The sequence below is a fragment of the Podarcis raffonei genome, chromosome 3 (genome assembly GCF_027172205.1).
Source record: "Podarcis raffonei isolate rPodRaf1 chromosome 3, rPodRaf1.pri, whole genome shotgun sequence".
NCBI classification, from domain to species: domain Eukaryota; kingdom Metazoa; phylum Chordata; class Lepidosauria; order Squamata; family Lacertidae; genus Podarcis; species Podarcis raffonei.
In genome coordinates this window covers 84,044,863-84,065,414 of record NC_070604.1, presented here as the reverse complement: position 1 = coordinate 84,065,414, position 20,552 = coordinate 84,044,863, and the positions used below count along the sequence as shown (strand labels likewise).

At 40.8% G+C, this 20,552-nt stretch overlaps 1 protein-coding gene across 3 annotated transcripts; it reads right to left on the bottom strand.

Annotated features, from left to right (window-relative positions):
- Positions 1-1,511: 1,511 nt before the first annotated feature.
- Positions 1,512-19,536, bottom strand: FEZ2 (fasciculation and elongation protein zeta 2). 3 transcript variants are annotated; one of them, XM_053382777.1, is made up of 10 exons: positions 19,195-19,536; positions 16,976-17,084; positions 16,044-16,160; positions 15,550-15,694; positions 14,217-14,485; positions 10,606-10,686; positions 6,641-6,716; positions 4,972-5,037; positions 2,885-2,913; positions 1,512-2,435 (listed from the first exon to the last, which is right to left on the bottom strand). In XM_053382777.1, the coding sequence occupies exons 1-9, from the start codon at positions 19,461-19,463 to the stop codon at positions 2,903-2,905; spliced, it is 1,143 nt and encodes a 380-aa protein (XP_053238752.1). In that variant the 5' UTR covers positions 19,464-19,536; the 3' UTR covers positions 1,512-2,435; positions 2,885-2,902. The 3 variants fall into 3 exon arrangements, with proteins under 3 accessions (XP_053238752.1, XP_053238751.1, XP_053238753.1); XM_053382776.1 differs by lacking the exon at positions 2,885-2,913 and having other exon boundaries at positions 19,195-19,533; XM_053382778.1 differs by lacking the exons at positions 2,885-2,913; positions 10,606-10,686.
- Between the last annotated feature and the right edge of the window lie 1,016 nt (positions 19,537-20,552).

Sequence of the window (20,552 nt, the reverse complement as noted above, 5' to 3'; positions counted from 1 at the left end):
AGACGCATTGTGCAAGTACAACACAACTATCAAAATACAGGACAGACACCACCAATTAAGATAAGATTAGCAGCAAAAATTCTGTATACAAAATAGTGAGGAGAAAAAGAGAAGTCTCTAATTGCAGTTCCTGGTACCTCATACTATGTGAATTTGCAACCTTAAGCAAAGTCACCTCCATCTTTTAGGTGAAAAGGGACAATTTTTTTGGGATTTATAAGAATCTGCATCTGTGATTTTCTCAGATACTAAATAAAACCTTAAACTAAAAGCATACACAAATTTAGCAAGATAATTTAGGGGGGAAATCCCTACTGGTGCTAATTATAATGACAATTATAACTATATCAATACATGTCAATTTTTGTTCTACTGGTTTAATTGGGTTAAACAGTCCATTGTTTATTGTTTCCTCTGTTAATACTGTCATTATTGTTTTATGGCCCTTGACCTAGTGATTTGACTTTTTAGAAAACAATGCAACACTCTACATCTAGTAATCAGTTAGTCGCTTTCCAAACCAGCTTTGCTGGCAAGCAGCCATTGGCCTCTGTAACATGTCATACCGTAGATATGCTTAATATGCAATAGACAGGGCTTCAGTATTATTATTTTCTGAACCAAAATCACCATACACAATGGAGCCACACTGAGGAGGGGGGTGGAAAATGCACCCTGAATTAATTTTCATTACTTCAGGAGGGTATATGAAAACTTACCAGATGGTTTGTGCCCAGGTATACCACATCTATAAATAAACTGAAAGTCAGTAGATCTTGGAAAGCACAGGTTAAAATCCGTCACAAACACTGTTGCTAAGCACGCAAGCTGCTACCCTCTCAACTAGCTGCTATTTCCGGCTGTCATGAAATATCCTGTGCATGGAGGCAATTTGATCTGGAGGTGGCGAAGATACGTATCGCTGTGGTGAGATTAGCATCCCAGAGGAAAAGTCATAACTTCCTGCTCAGACAGAGATAACGTGAAATCTTCTCAGCTGCAAAATGAATCAGATTAGAAGTCCATAAAGATAGGATACCCTTGATAAAAAGAATTTCCTTCTGCCAACCCTCAGACTATATTTCTTACTTTACTTCTACTCAGAGTATACATTGGAGCTGGTGTGATGTGGCTACGTTTGATAAAGGAGGAAAGATTGAACCTGCATAGGTGTTCCTAGGAACAGGGTAACTTTCTGTTCTAGTGTTCTTGTGTATTGGGTCACATTCTTGACATTTCAGGAAACAAGGCTGCAGCAAGTTGCACAGGATAAAAAATCCTGAAGTGAATGCTTTTTTACAGCCAGTTTTTTAGCACATTCATCTTTTAAGCTATTGCTCTTTCCTGTCTGCAGTTTTGAAAATATGGTGAGACTTCTATTTTGTTGTTATTGCCAAAGTCCCACCTTTGAGAGGAGTTAGTATGTTATACACCGTAAGCAAAAGAAGTGCAGCGGGCAGACATTGTGCTGCAATACATAAATCAAATCAAATAACAACAGGACAACAGTGTCTTTTTAAAAATGTTCATTAATATACTGCAGCATATAAAATGTTATACTATGACCAAACATTTAACATGTGGACTAAAAAGCACAATAGCAGCAAGATATCCATATTCAACTACATTCATTTAAATAATTAAAATACTGAGCACAATATTAATGGGACAATAATTTGAAACAAATCAATCAGGAAGATTTCCCATGCAAGGCTGACTGTGGTCTTTCACATATCCCATTCATTTCCATAGGGCTTGCAGAGAATAACTTCCTGATGAATTGTAATCTCATTAAGCGAGCCAACCAGTAATGGAAAAATGATACCCTACCTCTTTAACTTCTGTAGAGTGCTGAAAAATTGATGAGAATCGGTAAACAGTAACACTAAACACAACAATACTTCTTTTTAACTCTTGCATAAAAAAAAAGTTCAGTGCTAGTTCCCATATCACTATTCTAGAGTCTCCAATGAAGAACTTCAGTCAAATTTTGCAGTGCAGGTTCAGCTTTTGAGCCATTTTACACATTTAATGCAATAACCTATTGCAGTTATTATTAAATTCTGTTTAATGCAATAGGTTTTTATTTACACTAAAGTTTCTTGTTCTTCCACAGACTCCGATCGTTGTGGAGGATAATAACATGCCGTGTGTTTGTAAAAAATACTGTTTAAAAAGCCAAAACAATGCATGTGGATAAAACTGTACAGCATTTGTTCTCTGCTCAAATACATCACACGAGTGAAAAATAATAATGGATGAATTCTACATACTCTGGAGGACTCACTCCAGGATTCAAAAGTCCAAGCAGGCAATGAAAATAGTAAATACATGAGAACACAGGGCCAAACTGAAAGGCTTTGAACAACCTTTGTCACAGGAATTAGCCTGGCTGCCTTTCACCAAACACAGCTCTCTTCATGTAGGGCACAAAACTGCAAAAGAATAAAGATATGCATATAGGTATTTTTGGATTGGCTCATCCCAAAACAGTGTCAGATATGATCTAATAAAACTAGAATGCTGAGATCTCTATTCTAAAAGCGTTACCAAATTCACAGGAAGCAATTGCTATGCATAATGAATATGGACCTCATTCCCCATCACACAAACAAAACAAATCCATAAAGGAACACACACTACCATCAACTAATTACTTACAGAAATGAGTTAAATAGAAGGTCATGTCTTGGGTGACACAGAATAATTCTTTTAAAAAGTAATTGTCCGGATATCTAGCAGATCTCTCAGATACTCCATGCAGCAACAATGAAAGAACAACTCAGATGCAAAGTGTACTCTCTCCACTGACAGATTACAGCGGGAGTCAAGACATGTCCTTTACATATTCCTCATTCCTGCTTCAGAGCTAAAAGACACAAACCTCTGAGCAATCCAGCTTTCAAACCAATGCTAGCACAACACAAAAGCAAATGAAGAAGTAAGGTTTAAGGTTATCAAAAGAGGAAAAAGTACATATTTCTTTAGTATCATGAACATTTTGTGCTAATCTGAAAACAGTTTTTTATTAAGAAAATCTTTACCCTGCAGGTAATAAACTATAAAAGTAGTGTTAAAATCCCATTTTAATTCAAAAGGTTGGAAACAAAAACCCAAAGCTCAAAAACCACACCAAATATATATATTTTTTCTTTGGTAGCACACAAACGTTCTCGTGTGTTAAGTTCTTTTCCACCCTTAAGTCAACCTAATGAGATTCTTGGTCGAATCTGCAACAGATACTCAACCAGGAAGGTGAACAATTTCTCCCTCTTGCAAACATTCAACACATTTTACACAAAGCTTGACATGGAAGAGGGGTGTAACCCTTTCCCTTCCCAACCCTGTTGCATGCCAGAGCTTTAAGCAATTTTCTTTGCTGTTCCTCTGCTGCTGCTTTTTGCCATTGGTTTTCATTCCACTGCCTACTTATTTAGGTTCAGGAACCTTTACGCCAGCAAGGGGTTAAAAGTACTTTTTGTATTCTGTTTGATTAGCCTTAAGCATTGCATCTGGTGAAAAGTTTCTCTCTTCAAAATTCTGCTTTATTGGCAGCACCAGACTGCATGGGCAATTGGTTTAAGAGGGTATAAAAAGTTTCATTTCAGATGATTGCAACAGGAGTTACTGCTAGATATGAGAACTGTTTTTATATAGGTCTTTAGGTTATATTTTGTGCCTTACTAATGTGGGACATTGCTGGTTTGAAAGAAATATATTTGGTTAGAGTATTGTTTGGTTTGTTAGACATATTTGTACTGATATGTCACTCCAAGTAAAAAATCACAAGTAAAAGAAATATGATAATTGTTCCTAAAAAGTGTATGAGGACATATTTTTTAACATTTTATATTTTTTATCCCCTATCCTATTTATGCTATTTGCATATCCGCAGTGCCCAATGAATTTTCCAAAGCCTACAATAAAGTACATTTCTAGCACTCACACCTTGAATTCCAACAGGCACAAATGCAAATCCTATACTCTTACTGCTACATTGAACTGACACAAAAGTATTTTGCAGCAGTATTGCACCAGGTATGTGAACAGCATTACATTGTTGTACTTGCTTTTTTTCGACAAGTCAAATGGTAAAGACAAAATGGATTTTCTAAAAACCAGCTTAATGGATTGTTGTTTTTTATTCAGCTGCAAGTTATCACCCTAACCTTTGAAATCCTTTTCTAAAAAATCCTCGTACTATGGAAAGATTTATTTACAGTCGACTCATAACTTGCACGCATTTAACTTGTGTGATTGCCGCTTTATGCGCTTGGTGGCCAGCCCCACACACCATCACACAAATTAAACACACGCAAGGTGGAGAGTTTAAAATACCACTTTGAAACACTGCACAGGTAGAACAGAACACTGCTTTTCTTTCAGCTTCTATAAGAATACCAGGTAAACAGTTAATGAGGAATATGTAATAATTCTCTAGAACCTTCTCAAACATTGCATAGGTCTCATTAAGACATGAGCAACATAGCTTTTAGTGCTGGCATATTTCACGAGAGCAGCTTTTCCATGAGGCAAGTTGTTTACAACCCCTATAAAATACTGGTGTGAGGAAGCGTTGCCCTTTGAACCATTTCCAAAGCACAGACAAATGACTTTTAAGTCTCTGCACCCAATGTTTAATCTCCATATCCCAGAGCTCTCCCCATCTATGTGTCTTCACCTACTCCATTTATGAAGCCAGCAGAGTGTTTTGATTTATTTACTATTTCAAATTCACAACTCGCACCCTTCCTCTCCAAAGGGACCCCAGGGCAGCTCACAATAATTATATTACATAAAACAAGTTTTTAAAACACTGTAACATACTGCAGACAGCAGTTAAAACTAGTAGTGAAATGGCTTTATAAAATTATTGGCCAAAAGCCTGAATGGATAAAAGCCTCGAAATGTAGAAATATTTCATACTCCACAAATTAACATTTTTTTAAAAAAGATGCATGACTAGCTCACCCTTCAAAATGTAGTCTGTTAATAAGCTTGGCACTTTCTCACTGTCTTCTTTCATGGCATGAAGAACTGTAAAATGTGGAGAAGATGATCAGTGGAAGAAGCACCAACTTAGTCAATATAAACATGGCATTTAGAGCAGTGCTTCCCAAACCCTTTTCACACAAACTACTGGAAAATTGCCGAGGGTTTTGGCAGACCATTTAATGATTTTTCTGCCTGTTATAGCAATTGCAATGCACTGTGCTAGATAAGGTGTGATTTTAACTGTATTTTTACAGGCACGTAGTCGACTACCTAAAAGAAGTGCACTGACAACTGTTTAGAAACCCCTCATAAGAGCAACTGTATTGAAGGTTTTTGTGCACATTATTTCGCCCCCCTACTTTCATCCAAGTCAACCATGAATAAGAACATTAAACAACCATAGCTTTAATCAAATGTATATCTCCCCAACCAAGTGGACTGTTCTATTAATCTGTAATAATAGGGTTCATTTTCAATGATAGCACTACTTGCCTGGCCACCCCACAAATGTCCCCCAAGTTCTCAGGGTACAAGGGCATTGGAAGCTGGAGTCTTTAGTGTTGCGCTCCATAGTCAGCAAGTGGTAGATAGCTCACTTCATGGCTGCTTTGTCCTCAATGCACCCAAATAATTATTTCTCAAGTGCATTCAAAGCAACCCCTGCCCACAACAGGTCTAGAAACCAACAGATGCTGGTAATTTGGTAAACTAGCCACTTGTGCTAACCTGCCAAGTGGCAAGGGTAATTTTACTATTTCCCTTTTGGATCAATATATGTGAATCAAATAATGGGCAACTTTTATGAAGAACACATCCCAACCTCCTTAATATTTAAGAGTAAATACCTATGTAGAATTATACTTGATTGTAGCACATTTACTGTTTCGTTCTGAAATATTTGTGTATCAACAGCTGAGAGTCCAGTGCTCTAAATAAATGTTTTGAGGCCTGCCACACAGTGTTAGCAGGGAGAGTCAGGAAGTCTGTTACTGAGTCAAGAATCAAGTTGCAGCTAGTCAGTTGAAAACAATACCGTTAACTCTTTAGATAGTGCCTCCTCTGAACTGTTTATGAATGGAGAAAGGGATAGTTCTTCATTAGTATGGCTGTGACTCTTGCCAAGTACTTGATACAGAAAAAACAATCTGGAGAAGAAATGTTTCAGGAGAATTGGACAACTATTTGCTTGGAAGTTACTACCTTGGATGCAGACAGCGAACCTGAAGAAATTTGGCTAATCGTATTATGTACCTGAACTTCCTGGCTGATTAAAACTAAACAGTAGAAGTTAGTTCTACCAATTTCAGAATATTAATGCATATCTGAGCTGGGGAATAACACTGATTTCACCAAAAGATGCAGGAAGGGTACAACCTTTTAAATAAGTCTTCATTTGATCTATGTGCCATGGGGCAGTTAGTGGCCTCTCTGGGTAACATGAACAAGCATAAGGCTGCTGATCAACTCCAAGCATTTTTTAGTTATTTCAGAGTCGGGAACATAAAATGCTTGCTTGGCCTTCTAATGCAATTTTCCTCCAATGATACACTGGGAGATGTGTAACCACACTGACTCTTCCGGACACCTAAGAAAATAATCTAGAATTTGACTTTTGAAAGTACTTTAATCACTATTATATACTTACTTTTTGTTAATGTTTGGAGATCTTCAACTGATGGAGGTCCACTTTTCTTCTCATAAGGAATAACTGTTGTCAGGTACTGCCAAATGAATGCAAGGATTACTAAATAGCATCAGTGATTCTGGGCACAACTTCCAGTTTACAGTCATACGATAAATATATCTCATTATGTACAAACCAGATCTGTTAAATTCTATCTAAACACAATGAAGCCAATTCAAATATATTATAGAAAGCAACAAAATGATGTGTGTTAATACAGTGTGTCAAAATTGATCTTAAATTCCAGAATACTGTTTACAAGGTAGCATCCAAGGGTGTCCATTCCCTCATTGATGGAAAGAATCCGTTTGCAGAATGAGGACAGAAACAATTTCTGGTGATTCCGCAAAGCAGATGTGATGCAGACAAAATGCTGAAAATTGTTTCCCTCTCTCATTCTTCTGATGGATTCCTTATGCCAATGGACACTGTTGGATATGACACATTGTAGTTAGCCAAACTCTTCCTTTTAGAGATTTTCTGCACTGTAAGGAAGTTATAACGGGATAGTACACACAACATTTTATTTTTGCATTTGATAACCAAATGTAAACCCACAGATCTTTTAAATGCCAATAATAAAGAATAGTTACTATATTTGTTCAGGAATTGTCTGCTCTGTCTTTCCATCATGGATATACTATATGTAAGTGTGTGTGTGTGTGTGTGTGTGTGTGTGTGTGTGTGTTGGGAGGTGACTCCATGGAATGACTTGCTGCGTGAATTGTGAAATGAGTTAGTGTAACCAACTGACCAGCATCTGGACCAAGGAACACACCCAAATATATTTGGATGAGTGAAATCGCATTCTGGCAGGCCAAGCTCCCCCAGCTGCTGCCAGGAAAGGTTGTGTGCTAGTTTCCTCTATGCACTTGCATGAAGGCTTACTCAGTGGCAGTGGCAACGTAATGGTCCAGGGAACTGAGCTGCCCAACTGTACTGAACAACCCTTATTTGCTTTCACTTTGTGGACATAGCCCATTTTGCTTGGAAAGGCATCTCTGAAGCTAGATATCCCTTTCTACTGCAACTGCTTTGTGCTGCTGAAGAAGCAAGCTGCTTTCAATCAGCATTCTGTCTCTGGTTCTTCAGCATTTTTCCTTTGGTGACATGCTTTATTATTGCCACACAGAAGTGTGTAGTAGTAATAATAGTAATGGAAAATAGTAGCAGTAGTAGCAGTAATGTTTTATGGCAGACACCCGCTCACTACTCAAATCTTTCCAATTATGTATTTCAACTTTAAACACAGTTGTTCCCAATACATGGGCTTACATTATACACATCTGAATTTAGTTCAAATTGGTTTGAATAAATATACAGATTTCAGAGAACTGAACGTGTTTCTTTTGAAGCTTTTACTGGCAATATTTTTCAGCTCCATAATTTCAGATTTGGCATTCATTGGGGTTTTTTTGTAGACTCTCAAACCCAAAACTGAACTCTTGGGGATTTTTGAAATAAAGAAGCCCTCCTTGCCAATAGGTCACAAGGCAATATGCAGAGCTGTACCCATGCAAATAACATTTTAAAACTCTTTCAACCATTGAAACCAATTGACTTGTTAACCTATGGCAACATATGCAGAGTATTCCCCCCATGATAAGAATATAATAAATAGCATAACCCTATACAAGTTTATTCACAGAATCACAGCACGAGGGTTATCTAGCCCAACCCCCTGCAATGCAGGACTCTTGCCCAATGTGGGGCTCAAACCCATAAGATTAGAGATTAGATGAGATTAAGAGTCTCATGTTCTACTGAGCTATATGAAAGTCCTGCTATGTTCAACCACTTATTCCCCTGTAAGTGTGTTCAGGACTGCAGCCTAAATGACTGAGAAGCTGCTGCCTGAGGCAGAATACCTTAGTCTGAAAAGAAGCATTACGCATTTTAAAATTCCAGAAAAAGAAATATGCATGTTAGCATCTCTGTATTTGGGATAGAGAGCTATCAAACTAGTAAAATACTTATTTTGCAGACTACAGAAGTGATGTCAAATTAATGTACATAGTACACATACCTTACGATGAGCTTCTAAAACAATGTTGAAGGTTCTGACAGCAAACAATATTGGAGACCCCAAACCATGCTCAGCAAATATCACACAGCCCCTCCTTTCAAAACTCTGCCCACCCCAAAAGTTGATACAAACTTTGCTCCAGTTCAGAGACTGATAACTAGTACATGGGCTTTTGCAGCCACAGAGTTCTCTGCCAATAAGTTGGGCATTTATTTCAACAGAAGGGCTTAATTTGCAAGCACCAAGTTGAACAGAGATCTAGGCATCTGCAGGAGCTCAGTGTGCAAACGGATTGTATTCGTCTAGTAAAAGGACTACCATGGAAGCACTGGCAGGGACTGCTTGGAATGGGCTCCACTGGGGACACTGACAACATACACAGCAGTCCAAAAGACCCCAGCTCATTCATTTTAGCACTGTGGCCTTCTTCTGGACTTAGATTGCAAACCACTCTAACCACCTGAGCTATCCAGGCTGACCCAATAGAATTATAGTTGGACAGGACTCTGAGGGCCATCCAGCTCAGCTGATTAAAGTGTGGTGGATGCCAAGGTTTGGGTTCGATCCCCGTAAGGGACAGCTGTGTGCTCCAACATTGCAGGGGTTGGACTAGATGATTCACAGGTTCCCTTCCAACTCTATGATTCTATGCAGCTGTCCCATACAGGGATTGAACCTTCAACCTTGTTTTTATCACTGCTCTTCTACCTTCCATATTCTTTAGGGACCCAGGATTTAAAGAGTTCTAATGTTCCCAGCCTCTCTTCAGGACTCTCCAAGATGAGGGCTGGTCAAAATTAGATTTTACCCTCTCCAAATCCTATTGTCACTACTCAATCCAATGTTTACGCTAAGTGGTGCTAACTGCAAAGAGAAGCTGTCCAATGATTTTAATATTGTTAAAAAGATAACCACAGACTGAAATGCGTACATAGGAAGCTACCTTGTCTTATACCATCTGTCTCAGAATTGTTTTTGTTACCTTTATTTAAAGCCTGTACAAATATAGAAGTACATGTTCTATCTGAGATTTTTAAAATGAAAGTGTGTTTAGTAAAAAAAATGTATGTCTTGTCTTTTAAACAATTTGATCCTCATGAAAATTTGCATAGTAGCACTAGCTGTGGGTCTGATCTAAAACAAATATGCCTGATCATAAAAACCAGCCAAAACCACATAACTGCAGAGTTAGAAGGTACCCCTAGGGTCATCTAGTCCACCCCCTGATTATTGTAAGGTTGTATAGACATACATTTTCAATACTATAATACAGTATAGCAATCTGACATTGGGATATAAAACATAATAACAAATTGTTTGGAGAAAAAAAGTATTTATGGCATTTAATATCCCTTTGGATTGTGGATTACATATATATTTGCTTAAAATGAAATAAAAAATTGTCCAAGGAAACACGTGATGTTTTAGAATCCATAATAAAGAGGCTTTAAACCTATTGAAAGTTGCTAGTCTTATTTACTATATACTATTTCCATGCATTTCTTTCTTCTTGTGCTGAAGTATTTAAGCTGACATGACCTTCTACTGCTGATTTCTTATGCATGCAGTTCATTCCAAGTATGTATTATGCTGATGCCTATATTTTATTTTCAGAGGTTAAATGAACCCTAGAGGGAAACTGTTCATTTGCTGCAATTTTTCTGTGCATATCAAGGCTTGTCTGCTCTTTAACTACCGAGGAAAGAAAACCTTTGCAAACAAATCATAGCCTTGAAGGCAGAGAAGACGCGAGTAAGCATGCTAATATCCCCTACCCCTCCGGTGATCACTTGTAGTCTGAAAATGCTACTGTTGCCAGCTTTTTAAGGCTTTGATTTATATAAAGACAGAAAGGATAGCACAAGGGAAAAAACCAAAGTGTCAGAGGAGAGCCCAGCACCTGTTTTTCTCCACCCGAGTTTCCAAACGTTTGACGGAAGCCATTCTGAATAACATTTGAGATCCCTTCCATGCTGAACCGCTATAGGGAGCAAGAACATGGCAGGAGGGAAAAGGGAAGGGAGAACAGAAAAATTTAAAAGCTATTAGTTAGGATTTACTAAAGATGCAAGCAAGGTAAATGACAGAGACAAGCTGTTAGGAATGAATAAATGCAACTGCAGTTTAAGCGGAGAAAAACTTACTTTTTCAATATTTAGTTCTTTAGCAAAAGAAAACTATAGAATTTAGAAATAGGACCATCAGTACAGTTTTATAAACACAGGCCTGATACCAAAGTGTTTTCTACATGAATTATGTGAGATGCTAAATGTCATAAAACAGACTTGTTTGCAGCCACAGCCTAAAGCTTCAGACACCTGATGTTTGCCCACCTGTCAAACTAACCTGTGGAGGGTTCACTACTTTTGGATCCGACCCTCTGGCTGGATCCAGTTCCTCACCCTTGCTATAGTAGCTAGTCTTTTACTTTATTCACACCAACCGTTAAATTAATATGCAGCATGTAGAATAAAGAAGAACACTTAAAACCTAAGATATAAAAAAACGTATACTTAGTTGTCCCAATAGGCATGTCACGCGTAAAAACAAGTCCCACTGGTAAGTCACCTTCTTGACTGGATCCCTTGCATTTAAAAGGGTGCTGTGTGTATAGCACATGTGAATGTACATGGGGAGATTGGTACTGGGTAAGGTCTGCATGTATGTATGGAAGTGAGAGCTGAACAATAAAGCAGGCTGATCGCCGAAGAATTGATGCTTTTGAATTATGGTGCTGGAGGAGACTCTTGAGAGTCCCATGGACTGCAAGAAGATCAAACCTATCCATTCTGAAGGAAATCAGCCCTGAGTGCTCACTGGAAGGACAGATCGTGAAGCTGAGGCTCCAATACTTTGGCCACCTCATGAGAAGACTCCCTGGAAAAGACCCTGATGTTGGGAAAGATTCAGGGCACAAGGAGAAGGGGACGACAGAGGACAAGATGGTTGGACAGTGTTCTCAAAGCCACCAGCATGAGTTTGACCAAACTGCGGGAGGCAGTGGAAGACAGGAATGCCTGGCGTGCTCTGGTCCATGGGGTCACAAAGAGTCGGACACGACTAAATGACTAAACAACAACAAAGGTCTGCATGTGTATCCCGTAACATGGTTTGATGCCAGTGGCAGTCACGTGTTTGTATTCTACCTTTCTCTGTTCTGACCTCCCCACTGACACCAAAAGGTAATTAATGATTGCAACGTGAATAAAACCAACCATCTGCTTTGACTGCTTTGAATGCAAGGCGTTTTCTCACGCAGCCCAAAAATGTGCAGGTGCACAGGGACCATTGATTTTGGTTAACATATCAGCTTAGCTTCTATTTTACGACCCACAGGTGGGGAATCTCAGGCTTGGGGGCCAAATGCAGCCCTCCAGGTCTCTCTGTTTGGCACCTGGCACTTTCCCTAAGCCACAGCACTCACTGGCCCTGCTTTGCACCCCATGTGTTTTTTGCCTGGCTGAAATGTGCACTTGAGCACTGATAATACCTCCTGCTTGTCCTAATGGAGGATAGAGAGGGGTATGCAGATGTGATTAAAAACTAGCCTATTATACAATTATAACATTTATATTAATAGTTTCACCTCCAGCTCCACCCTCTAATGGAATGTGGCCCTCAGGCTGAAAAAGTCTTGTGTCCCCCCCCCCCCGTTCCAAACCCAATTGTTTTGTATACAAGATGGTCTCCATCTCGTACAGCATTTTTAGTTCCAGCATCTTTTGCAGAGACTGCAGCTGGAAATCCTTCCAATGCAAAGAGCACCCCTCTCAAAACTACTCTTGCTTTGGCTGAGGAGGGGAGCAGAAAGAGGAATTGCATACCAACAGACCTTTTTCCTACAAAGAGGTTGCAAAAGGGAGGGTAGCATTTAGGGGCAGCTCACGGCTGTCCTCCTGCATCTCCTCAAGCCCCTCTCAAAGATAAGCAGGCCACAAGGCCCTGCGCAATGCCAGAACCTCTCTCATCCTTTGTACCACTTGCGATTAGGGCCACTTTTTGAACTTAGATACCGTACTCAAGTAAAAAGACATGCAGATTGCATCACACGTAAATGGTACACATGATACAGGTGAACAAAGGTAGCGAAAAAGATTGTGCCTCGGACGCATCACTAGGGTTCAACTAGAAACTCCTTGGTGCTCTAGCACATGATGTTTGAGTATCTGTATACTTCTCTCTGGAGCAGATTGACCTTTAAAATGACAGTCACTTATGGTACATGTTCCTATTCCTCCTAAAATTAACAAAGCTTATGACTAGCCAATGTCCTGGCCAATGCAGAGTCTATTAATGCTGTTATTTATGCATTTACTATTAAAAGTGCTCTGTCCTTTTTATGGCAGCATTATTTATACATTAAGTCCTTCATAAATATCTTTCATTAAGCACTTACTCCCTAGCTTTTTTTTTTTTATGAAGATATAATGCCTCGAGGCAAAGCTTACTTGACACTATAGCACAATCCTACTAAGCATAGATCTTACTAAAATCAGTGGCAGGATCTTTCTGGTCCCCCAAAGTCCCTCACATTAAAAGGATGCGCTGTATGTGGTAAGTACTCCCGCATCTTTAAGTTGTAGTGTACCTGGAAAAGGGTTTTGAGGGGCCTCTACATGCTGATGACAACACTGGCAAAAGAACGTGCGATCCCTGAGCAACTGGAGGAGGCAGAGGCTTGAGCAGGACATAGAAGACATACAGAATTGAGAAAAAAGAAGGCTAATGAAAGGAGATGGGGTATGTGGAAAACTTTATATGGCAAAGGGTATGTATGCTATTGCAGTGGCATAGCATGGGTTGTCAGCACCCAGGGCAAGGCAAGTAATTTGCGCCCCCTAACCCGTGGATTTTAGCACTCGAGTCTCTTCCACTAGAGAGCTGCGAGTGCGAGCGCCACCCCCCAGATGTTGCGCCCGGTGCGGCCGGCCCCCCCTGCACCCCCCACGCTACGCCACTGTGCTATTGCAATGACAGTTACTGAAATCTGTCCAATAGTTCTGCATCCTTGCGCACAACTTCACTTCTATTCCATTTCTGTAATCACTCTAATGAAAAATTACTACCAAGACCTCTGTACTTTGGATTTCTAGATTTTAGACTGAAAGGTTTCCATCATTTTCTGAATTTCCAGGGCAGTATCATTCCTCTTTACTCCTTACAAGTTGCTCAAGCAGGTAAAACAAAGCATGTACAGTACACATTCCCTAGAACATAGTAAGTGCAGTGTTTATCCATAAGGAGTACAACTTCTCAAAGTATTTGACTAAATTGTTGTACTATTGCAAGGATTGGCACTATGTTGAATAGAGCCCACTGTAAATGTTTAACTGCTACAGTTTAATGAAGTCATAGTTGCCAATCAGAAGCTATGAGATTCCCCAATAATGGCAACCAGAAAGACAGGAGATGTATATACTTTAAGAAGTAAGACGTAGATAGAAAGTGATCAACTAGAGTTAAAATTCTAATTGGGTTTCTATCTACAGACACAAAGGACAATGTTCTTACTGTTCCAGGCATATGACTCCTCTCTTGCTTGCCATTCTGAGGACTGCCATTTTTCAGTTTCTTTTTCTTCTTTGCCATTTCCTTCTGTTCTCTTTGTTTGTTTTGTACTTCAATAAGGACAGAGATGAAGCTGTTCTTTACTTCCTTCTCAAATTCCAGCTCGTCTCGTAGTGCCAACTGCTGCACTAGCTCCTCAGAGTAGTCCTTGATGGCAGTCTCAATCTCTTCTAACAGATCATTTAATTCCGTCACAGATAGATTTTTCACACCTGTTTTCCAAACAGAACAAAAAATTAGGTTACATATAATATTGCATATCAAAAGCAGCATAAATCCAATACTTTGCTCCTAACAAATGCACCCAAAGAGCAACAGCTGCCAAATCTATGAACTTATGATGAAACACTCTTCCGCAACTGCAACTCACTTCACATGTGATGGTGCATATCAGGGGTGGACAAGCAATCACCTTCCAAGTGTTGTTTGACTACTTGCATCATCCCTGACTATTGACCAGAAGAATTGAAATGCTATTTTCAAGAGGTGTCACCAGTTTTAAGGACAACGTGTACATCTGTCCTACTCAATAGTTGCTTATAGGAGGAGAAAGCCTCCTATCAGGATGGGGCAGAAAAACGTTTAGTTATCCTGGATAACTGAAATTCCTCAAGACTGTATTTCTACAGAGAATTACAGACATCTGCATCACCGAATACAGTCTGCTTCCACTTCCACTTGGCCTTATCTGTGGACAACATGACAGCGAAACTACCAAGAGAAAGACAGGCAAACATAATAAATTGAAACATGGTGAATCAGGTGTTCATCATTCTATAGTAGAAAATACTTGGGGGGGGAATACCACTTTTGGGTATATGAGGCAAACTTCTGTATGTTACACAAACCGGTATTTGCTTTAAAAAGTTTTCTTATAATATTTATTATATTCAGATGGAGATCAGTGCCATGCAGGCATTAGCCTTTACAGACAAAACCTTGTTATGTGAAGATGACATTGCAGTACACTGGAGCATAAAGGTCTTCAGAAGAATCCCAGCTCATTGCAAACTATTCCATAATCAGGCAAGTTCCAAAAAAAAAGCAAAAAGAATCCTGACAAAATGCAGGAAAGTGTTCCAGAAAATGTTTTATTTTGACAGATCAGAAACATATGACATACTGTTTTGACCTCTTCAGACAAATCAGATGCAATCAAGGCATCTAATAAAAATCATGCCTAACTGTGTGTATAAAAGTGAAATTCTCTTTCAAACATTGAACAGTTTGTAAGAAGAGGAAATCAAATGCAAAATACAGCAGAAGGATTCCTTACGTTCTTCATAATTGTGGTTTGTACTAGATCTCTTAAGTGTTTGAATTTCCTGGGACAGTAGGGACAGGCGGTCTGACTGGGTTGGTGTTTCTTCATCATCTGGATCTGGAGATTCCTGCATCATTTCCTCTATTTCTTCAATCACCTTTCGAAGTAAACACAGAGTTATGGAAAATCAAAGACGTAACGTAACATTCAGGGCTGATTTTCAAAACTTAACAGTAACTTTCTAAGCATTTTCCTTCAATATAAAATATTGTCATATGAGGCAAATCTTCTCCTGATATTTCATTTGTGTCTTTTTATGAGATGCAAGCATACCTGTAAATCCAAACAAAATTACAATATGATAGCAAAGGCTGGACTTTGGGTCACATTCCTGCATTCCTATAGTTTCTCTCCAAGTGTATTTAGTATTTCTTCCATTAGAGAGATAAGAAGCTTAATAACAAGGTGCTGTTATCAAAGCTGAATGGGTGCTTTCTGTTCTTTACCTGCTCAGCTGTGAAGAGCGGTTCTTCATTGATGCAGGAAACTATAATAGAATGCATGTCTAGTTGCTCTCTCAACTCTTCATCATCTGATAAGTCAAGGTTCATGTTGTCATTAACCTATATAACAAAAAGAATTGTAAGAAAATCATTATTAAAAGCATCAAGACATTATGTGACAAATCCCAACTATTGTTTTTGGATCCTAAATCCTTTCAAGAAATACGTGATCATTTTAAACCAAAGGCAATCCTAAACCCACTGACCTCAGAGTCCCACAACTCCATGGAACTTACTTTTCAGTAAACATGCATAGGATTGCACTGCAAAGCAGTGGAAACAAAACAAAACAACTAGGTCAGAACTTTAGCCCAAAATTAGAGGCAAAATTGCTTTTAGCTGTAACCAAAGAAGTCATTTTCTGATTTGGACATACACTCAATAAGGTATGGTTTATGTGCAGGGGTACATACATGGTTCAGTATTTTAATACGTTGTAAGTCGCTTTAAGATTTTTCGAAAAAGCGATGAACAAATATAAACAAGCAGCCACTAACTTAAATAGAACTTACATAACATTGCATAAAAGTCTGCACACAACTGCAACTATAAGAGTGAAAGAAATGTTAAATATTATTACTTTATTACCCACTGTTCATTCGCAGTCACAAAAAATAGGGTGGGTGCTGAAAATATACAACTCAAGTGTCAAAAGGCCAAGGCAAAGAGGTAAATACGTCGACTCTCATTTCTAATCATAAAAATTTGGCAGATATATTTTTAAGAGGCAGCCTCAAGATGGAAACAGAAAGTTGAGAATTTTATGTCAAAAGTTCCTTCATTTGACAAATGATGCAACAACATTGTGGTTATGTGCCACAGCAGCAAGCATTCAAGAGAAAGCTGTTCAGAAAGTATTGCAGGCGTGTACTTACTCCCTTTTCAGAAAGATTCAGTGTTGGCAAATGCAGTGCTCTGGTGTGTGAAGACTTCCAGTCAACTGGCATTACATTACCATAATTATCTGTCAGAGCATTCCAAATCCTGAGGTGGGGGGGAAATAAATTATATTTTAGGCTTCAAGCTATACAGCAATTACTATATTAAATCTGACAAATATACTGAGCAACACTGTGGTTTTAAAAATGCATTAACCAGGTGAATCCCACAGTGGTTCCAAAATCAAACATTTTGGAACTACATACATAACAATAAAAATGAATCTCTCAACTAAGATGGGATGGCCCTAACCCATCCTTACTTGTGTGCAATAAGCTGTGGCCCAGATGGTAATACTCATTCCTACCCTCCACCCTTAGCTAAATAAAAAGCTATATCCAGCCAGTTCAGTGAGACCCAGATGGATTTCATGATTCACATTTGTAATGCCTATGTGTCCATGGAAGTATACTTGTTTCTGCATGTGGATTTCCCTTGCTGGGATGGAGTGGATACTTTTAAGGTAATAACATACAGTGAGGGGGGAAAGTATTTGATTCCCTGCTAAATTTGCCAGTTTGCCCCCTGATGAAAAAATGCCCAGTCCATAATTTTAATGGTAGGTTTATTGTAGCTGTGAGAGACAGAAGAGGAAGAACAGGAAAACCCCCAGAAACCCAGAAGACAAAAGTCAGAGATAGATGTGCATTATAATGAGTGAAATAAGTATTTGATCCCGTATCAACCAGCCAGATGTCAGGCTACCTGGTATCTTCACTGTATTTCTTAGTCAGAGGGCAAACAGGCAAATTTAGCAGGGGATCAAGTACTTTCCTCCCTCACTGTAGATACGTGAATAACAGCAGCAATTAGCTTTGCATGCACAGAGGCAAGAATCTAACAATTGCCTTGCTCGGTTAGACTGTATCTAGTCCAGTACTCTTGTCTGCAACAGTGGTCAAATCATATTTCTCTGGGAAGCTCACCAGCAAGTCAGCAACAGAAATAGCTGACATGCAGTGGCGTAGCGTGGGGGGTGCAGGGGGGGCCGGCCGCACCGGGCGCAAAATCTGGGGTTAGGGCAAATCCATGGGTTAGGGGGCGCAAATCCATGGGTTAGGGGGCGCAAATCCACGGGTTAGGGGGCGCAAATTACTTGCCTTGCCCTGGGTGCTGACAACCCACGCTACGCCACTGCTGACATGTTTTTTGTCTCCAGTAACTGGACTGTGTTGTCTGGGTTCACAAGGCCTCTGAAGAATATTCCTCAAAGACTTATTACTTTTGGGGCAACCCAGAGAATGTGTGTTTATAAACAGAGAATCTAATCTGAAAGGATTAACTGTATTGGAGAACAAATCAGAGCAGATGACAAACTTGTGCTTGCTAAGAAGCAAACAACATAAAAAGACGAAGTCAAAGTTCCACAGACTTTAAAGAGAAACCTCTAGTGAGCAAGAGGTTTTAAGAACACTGACAAGCGGGTTCTCAAATATTATGGTTTAGAAGCAACGAATCATGTCTGTGTATGGAAGCTTCCCATGCCTGAGGCTGCAATCTTTTGACCAGGAATAAGCCCCATGCAAAGCCAACACGTCTTCTGGGACTGGACGGTTCTTTAAAGGGCCTCTCCTTAAATAAATCAATGGGCAGTTTTCTGCGCACAGATAGTTCTTCTTCCACCAGACAGAAAAGTCCTCTCTAAGCTGGAAGCCGGTTCTGGGGGACTAGAAAAAAGCTTGCCTGCGTGGCCGAGTCCTGACGTACTAAAAAAGCTTCATAGAATGGCAGAGTTGGAAGGGACCCCCGCGGGTCATTTAGTCCAACCCTTGGCACGATACCTACAGGAAACCGCTCTGAGCTTCCGAGCAACCGCCCCCCCCCCACGAGCAAAAGGCCGAGCTCGCCGAATGCTGCCCAACCAACCCTAGTGTTGCATTCCGACGTCTTCCTCAAGGGCCTCGGGGACCGCGCAGTGCTGGCGAATGCAGAGGGCGGCGCAGCTCCCTCCCGCCTCCTCGAGGGGGCGATTCTGCGCTCCCAGCAGCCCCTTCATCCCCAACCACCAGCTCTTCGCGGGGAGAAGCGTCTCAGGGCCCAGGGCGTTAATATCTGCCCCCCAAACTATGCACCCGTCCCGAAAAGGCCACACCGGCCTGGGGGGGCGGGCCCGTCACGCACCCCCCCCGGAAGGGTCCCCGGCCCGGCCACTCACTCGTCTTCGTGCAGCGCGCTCTGGTCGCTGAGAGGCCTCGGCGGGACCCGCGCTTCCCCTTCGGCGCAGCTCGGCGGCGGCGGCGCCTGGAAGCAGAGCGGCAGCTGGGCCGCCAGGTCGTTGCCTCCTCCGCCGCCGCCCCAAGAGCCGCCTTCCCGACACGCCACCGGGGCCTCCGGGCAGCCGCTCTCCTCGGCCGGGGGCTGGAAGCCCGAGAAGTCCTGCCAGTCCCCGGCAGGGTCCCGTTGCGAGGCCGCCGCCGCCGCCATGGCCGACGACGCAGCGACTGAGGAGAGAGGCCGGCCGGGCCCGGCCTGCGCGTGCTCGCCGCCTCGCCTCCGCCCCGGCGCTCCGCAGCGCGCGCTCCCGGTTTGCCCGGGCGGAGGGGCGCCCCGTTAAGGAGGGAGGCCGCCCATCGCTCGCACCGAAACCGAGATCTTGGCCTCTTGGTTTGGGAAGCTTCGCAATCGGAAGCCAGGCCCGCATTGTTGAGCGGGGCTTTGCTCCCTCAGTTTATCCACTCTCCTCTAGAATTTGCAGCCTCGTTGAATTTAAGAGCTAGCTAAGTACCGTAGTAAACCACACCTGTGCCCGGTGCGAACCGTATCCCGCCCCCATTGCTACCTATCACTACCTGCTTCAATTAGAACAACAGATTTTGAATTGGATTTAAACAAGAAGAGTTAAATCAGAGGCCGCTGGTGGTAACATTTCGGGTGGGTTGGGCTGCAGTTTTTAGCCTGACATGTTTTCATAGGAAGTGAGTGTGCGGCACTTTTTAAGGAAAGGGTGCCATTACACATGTGCAGAGTGCTACTGTCTTCACACTTTCTCTAAAATAAGGGGCGAGGAAGTATTCTTGCGCATCTACGGACATCTTCCAGGCAAGAGTACCCAAGTATGATTTTCAAACAAGGTTGACTCCATAACTCTTGTTTAGAAATTTAGTTGTTCCATGTAAGTTTTAAAATCCATGTATCAATTTCACTGACCATTGCCAGAACTCTAAACATAGTACACACAACTTTGTAAAATGTGAGGAACACAATGGCATGCAGTTTTCATGCCTCTACAAATCAGTTTAACTTTTAATGATAAAAAATGCTTTCCCCATTCTTAGTTGTTTTTTTTAAAAGGATTCCAACCAACAGACAAAATAAAATAGTTTCAGCCAGGGCATAGCAGAACATAGTTGCAATGCACTGTTCAGTACTGAAAATGACATGGCTCATGTGCAGAGCATGATACTAGTGTAATCATAATTGGCTTCTGTGTTAGGAAGAGTATTTTCCAGATTTGAGGAAGGATGTAGAGTCAGTCACTGTGATATTTAAACAGGCGTAGAGACCAAACTTTTC

Excerpts from the sequence above, each read along its gene's own strand:
- FEZ2 (XM_053382776.1), bottom strand. The coding sequence starts at position 19,463 with ATGGCGGCGGCGGCGGCCTCGCAACGGGACCCTGCCGGGGACTGGCAG. Across the intron at positions 15,695-16,043 it reads CGCTCTTCACAGCTGAGCAG|GTGATTGAAGAAATAGAGGA; the intron begins GTAAAGAACAGA and ends TTACTTCGAAAG. Across the intron at positions 14,486-15,549 it reads AAACCACAATTATGAAGAAC|GTGTGAAAAATCTATCTGTG; the intron begins GTAAGGAATCCT and ends TTTGGAAAACAG.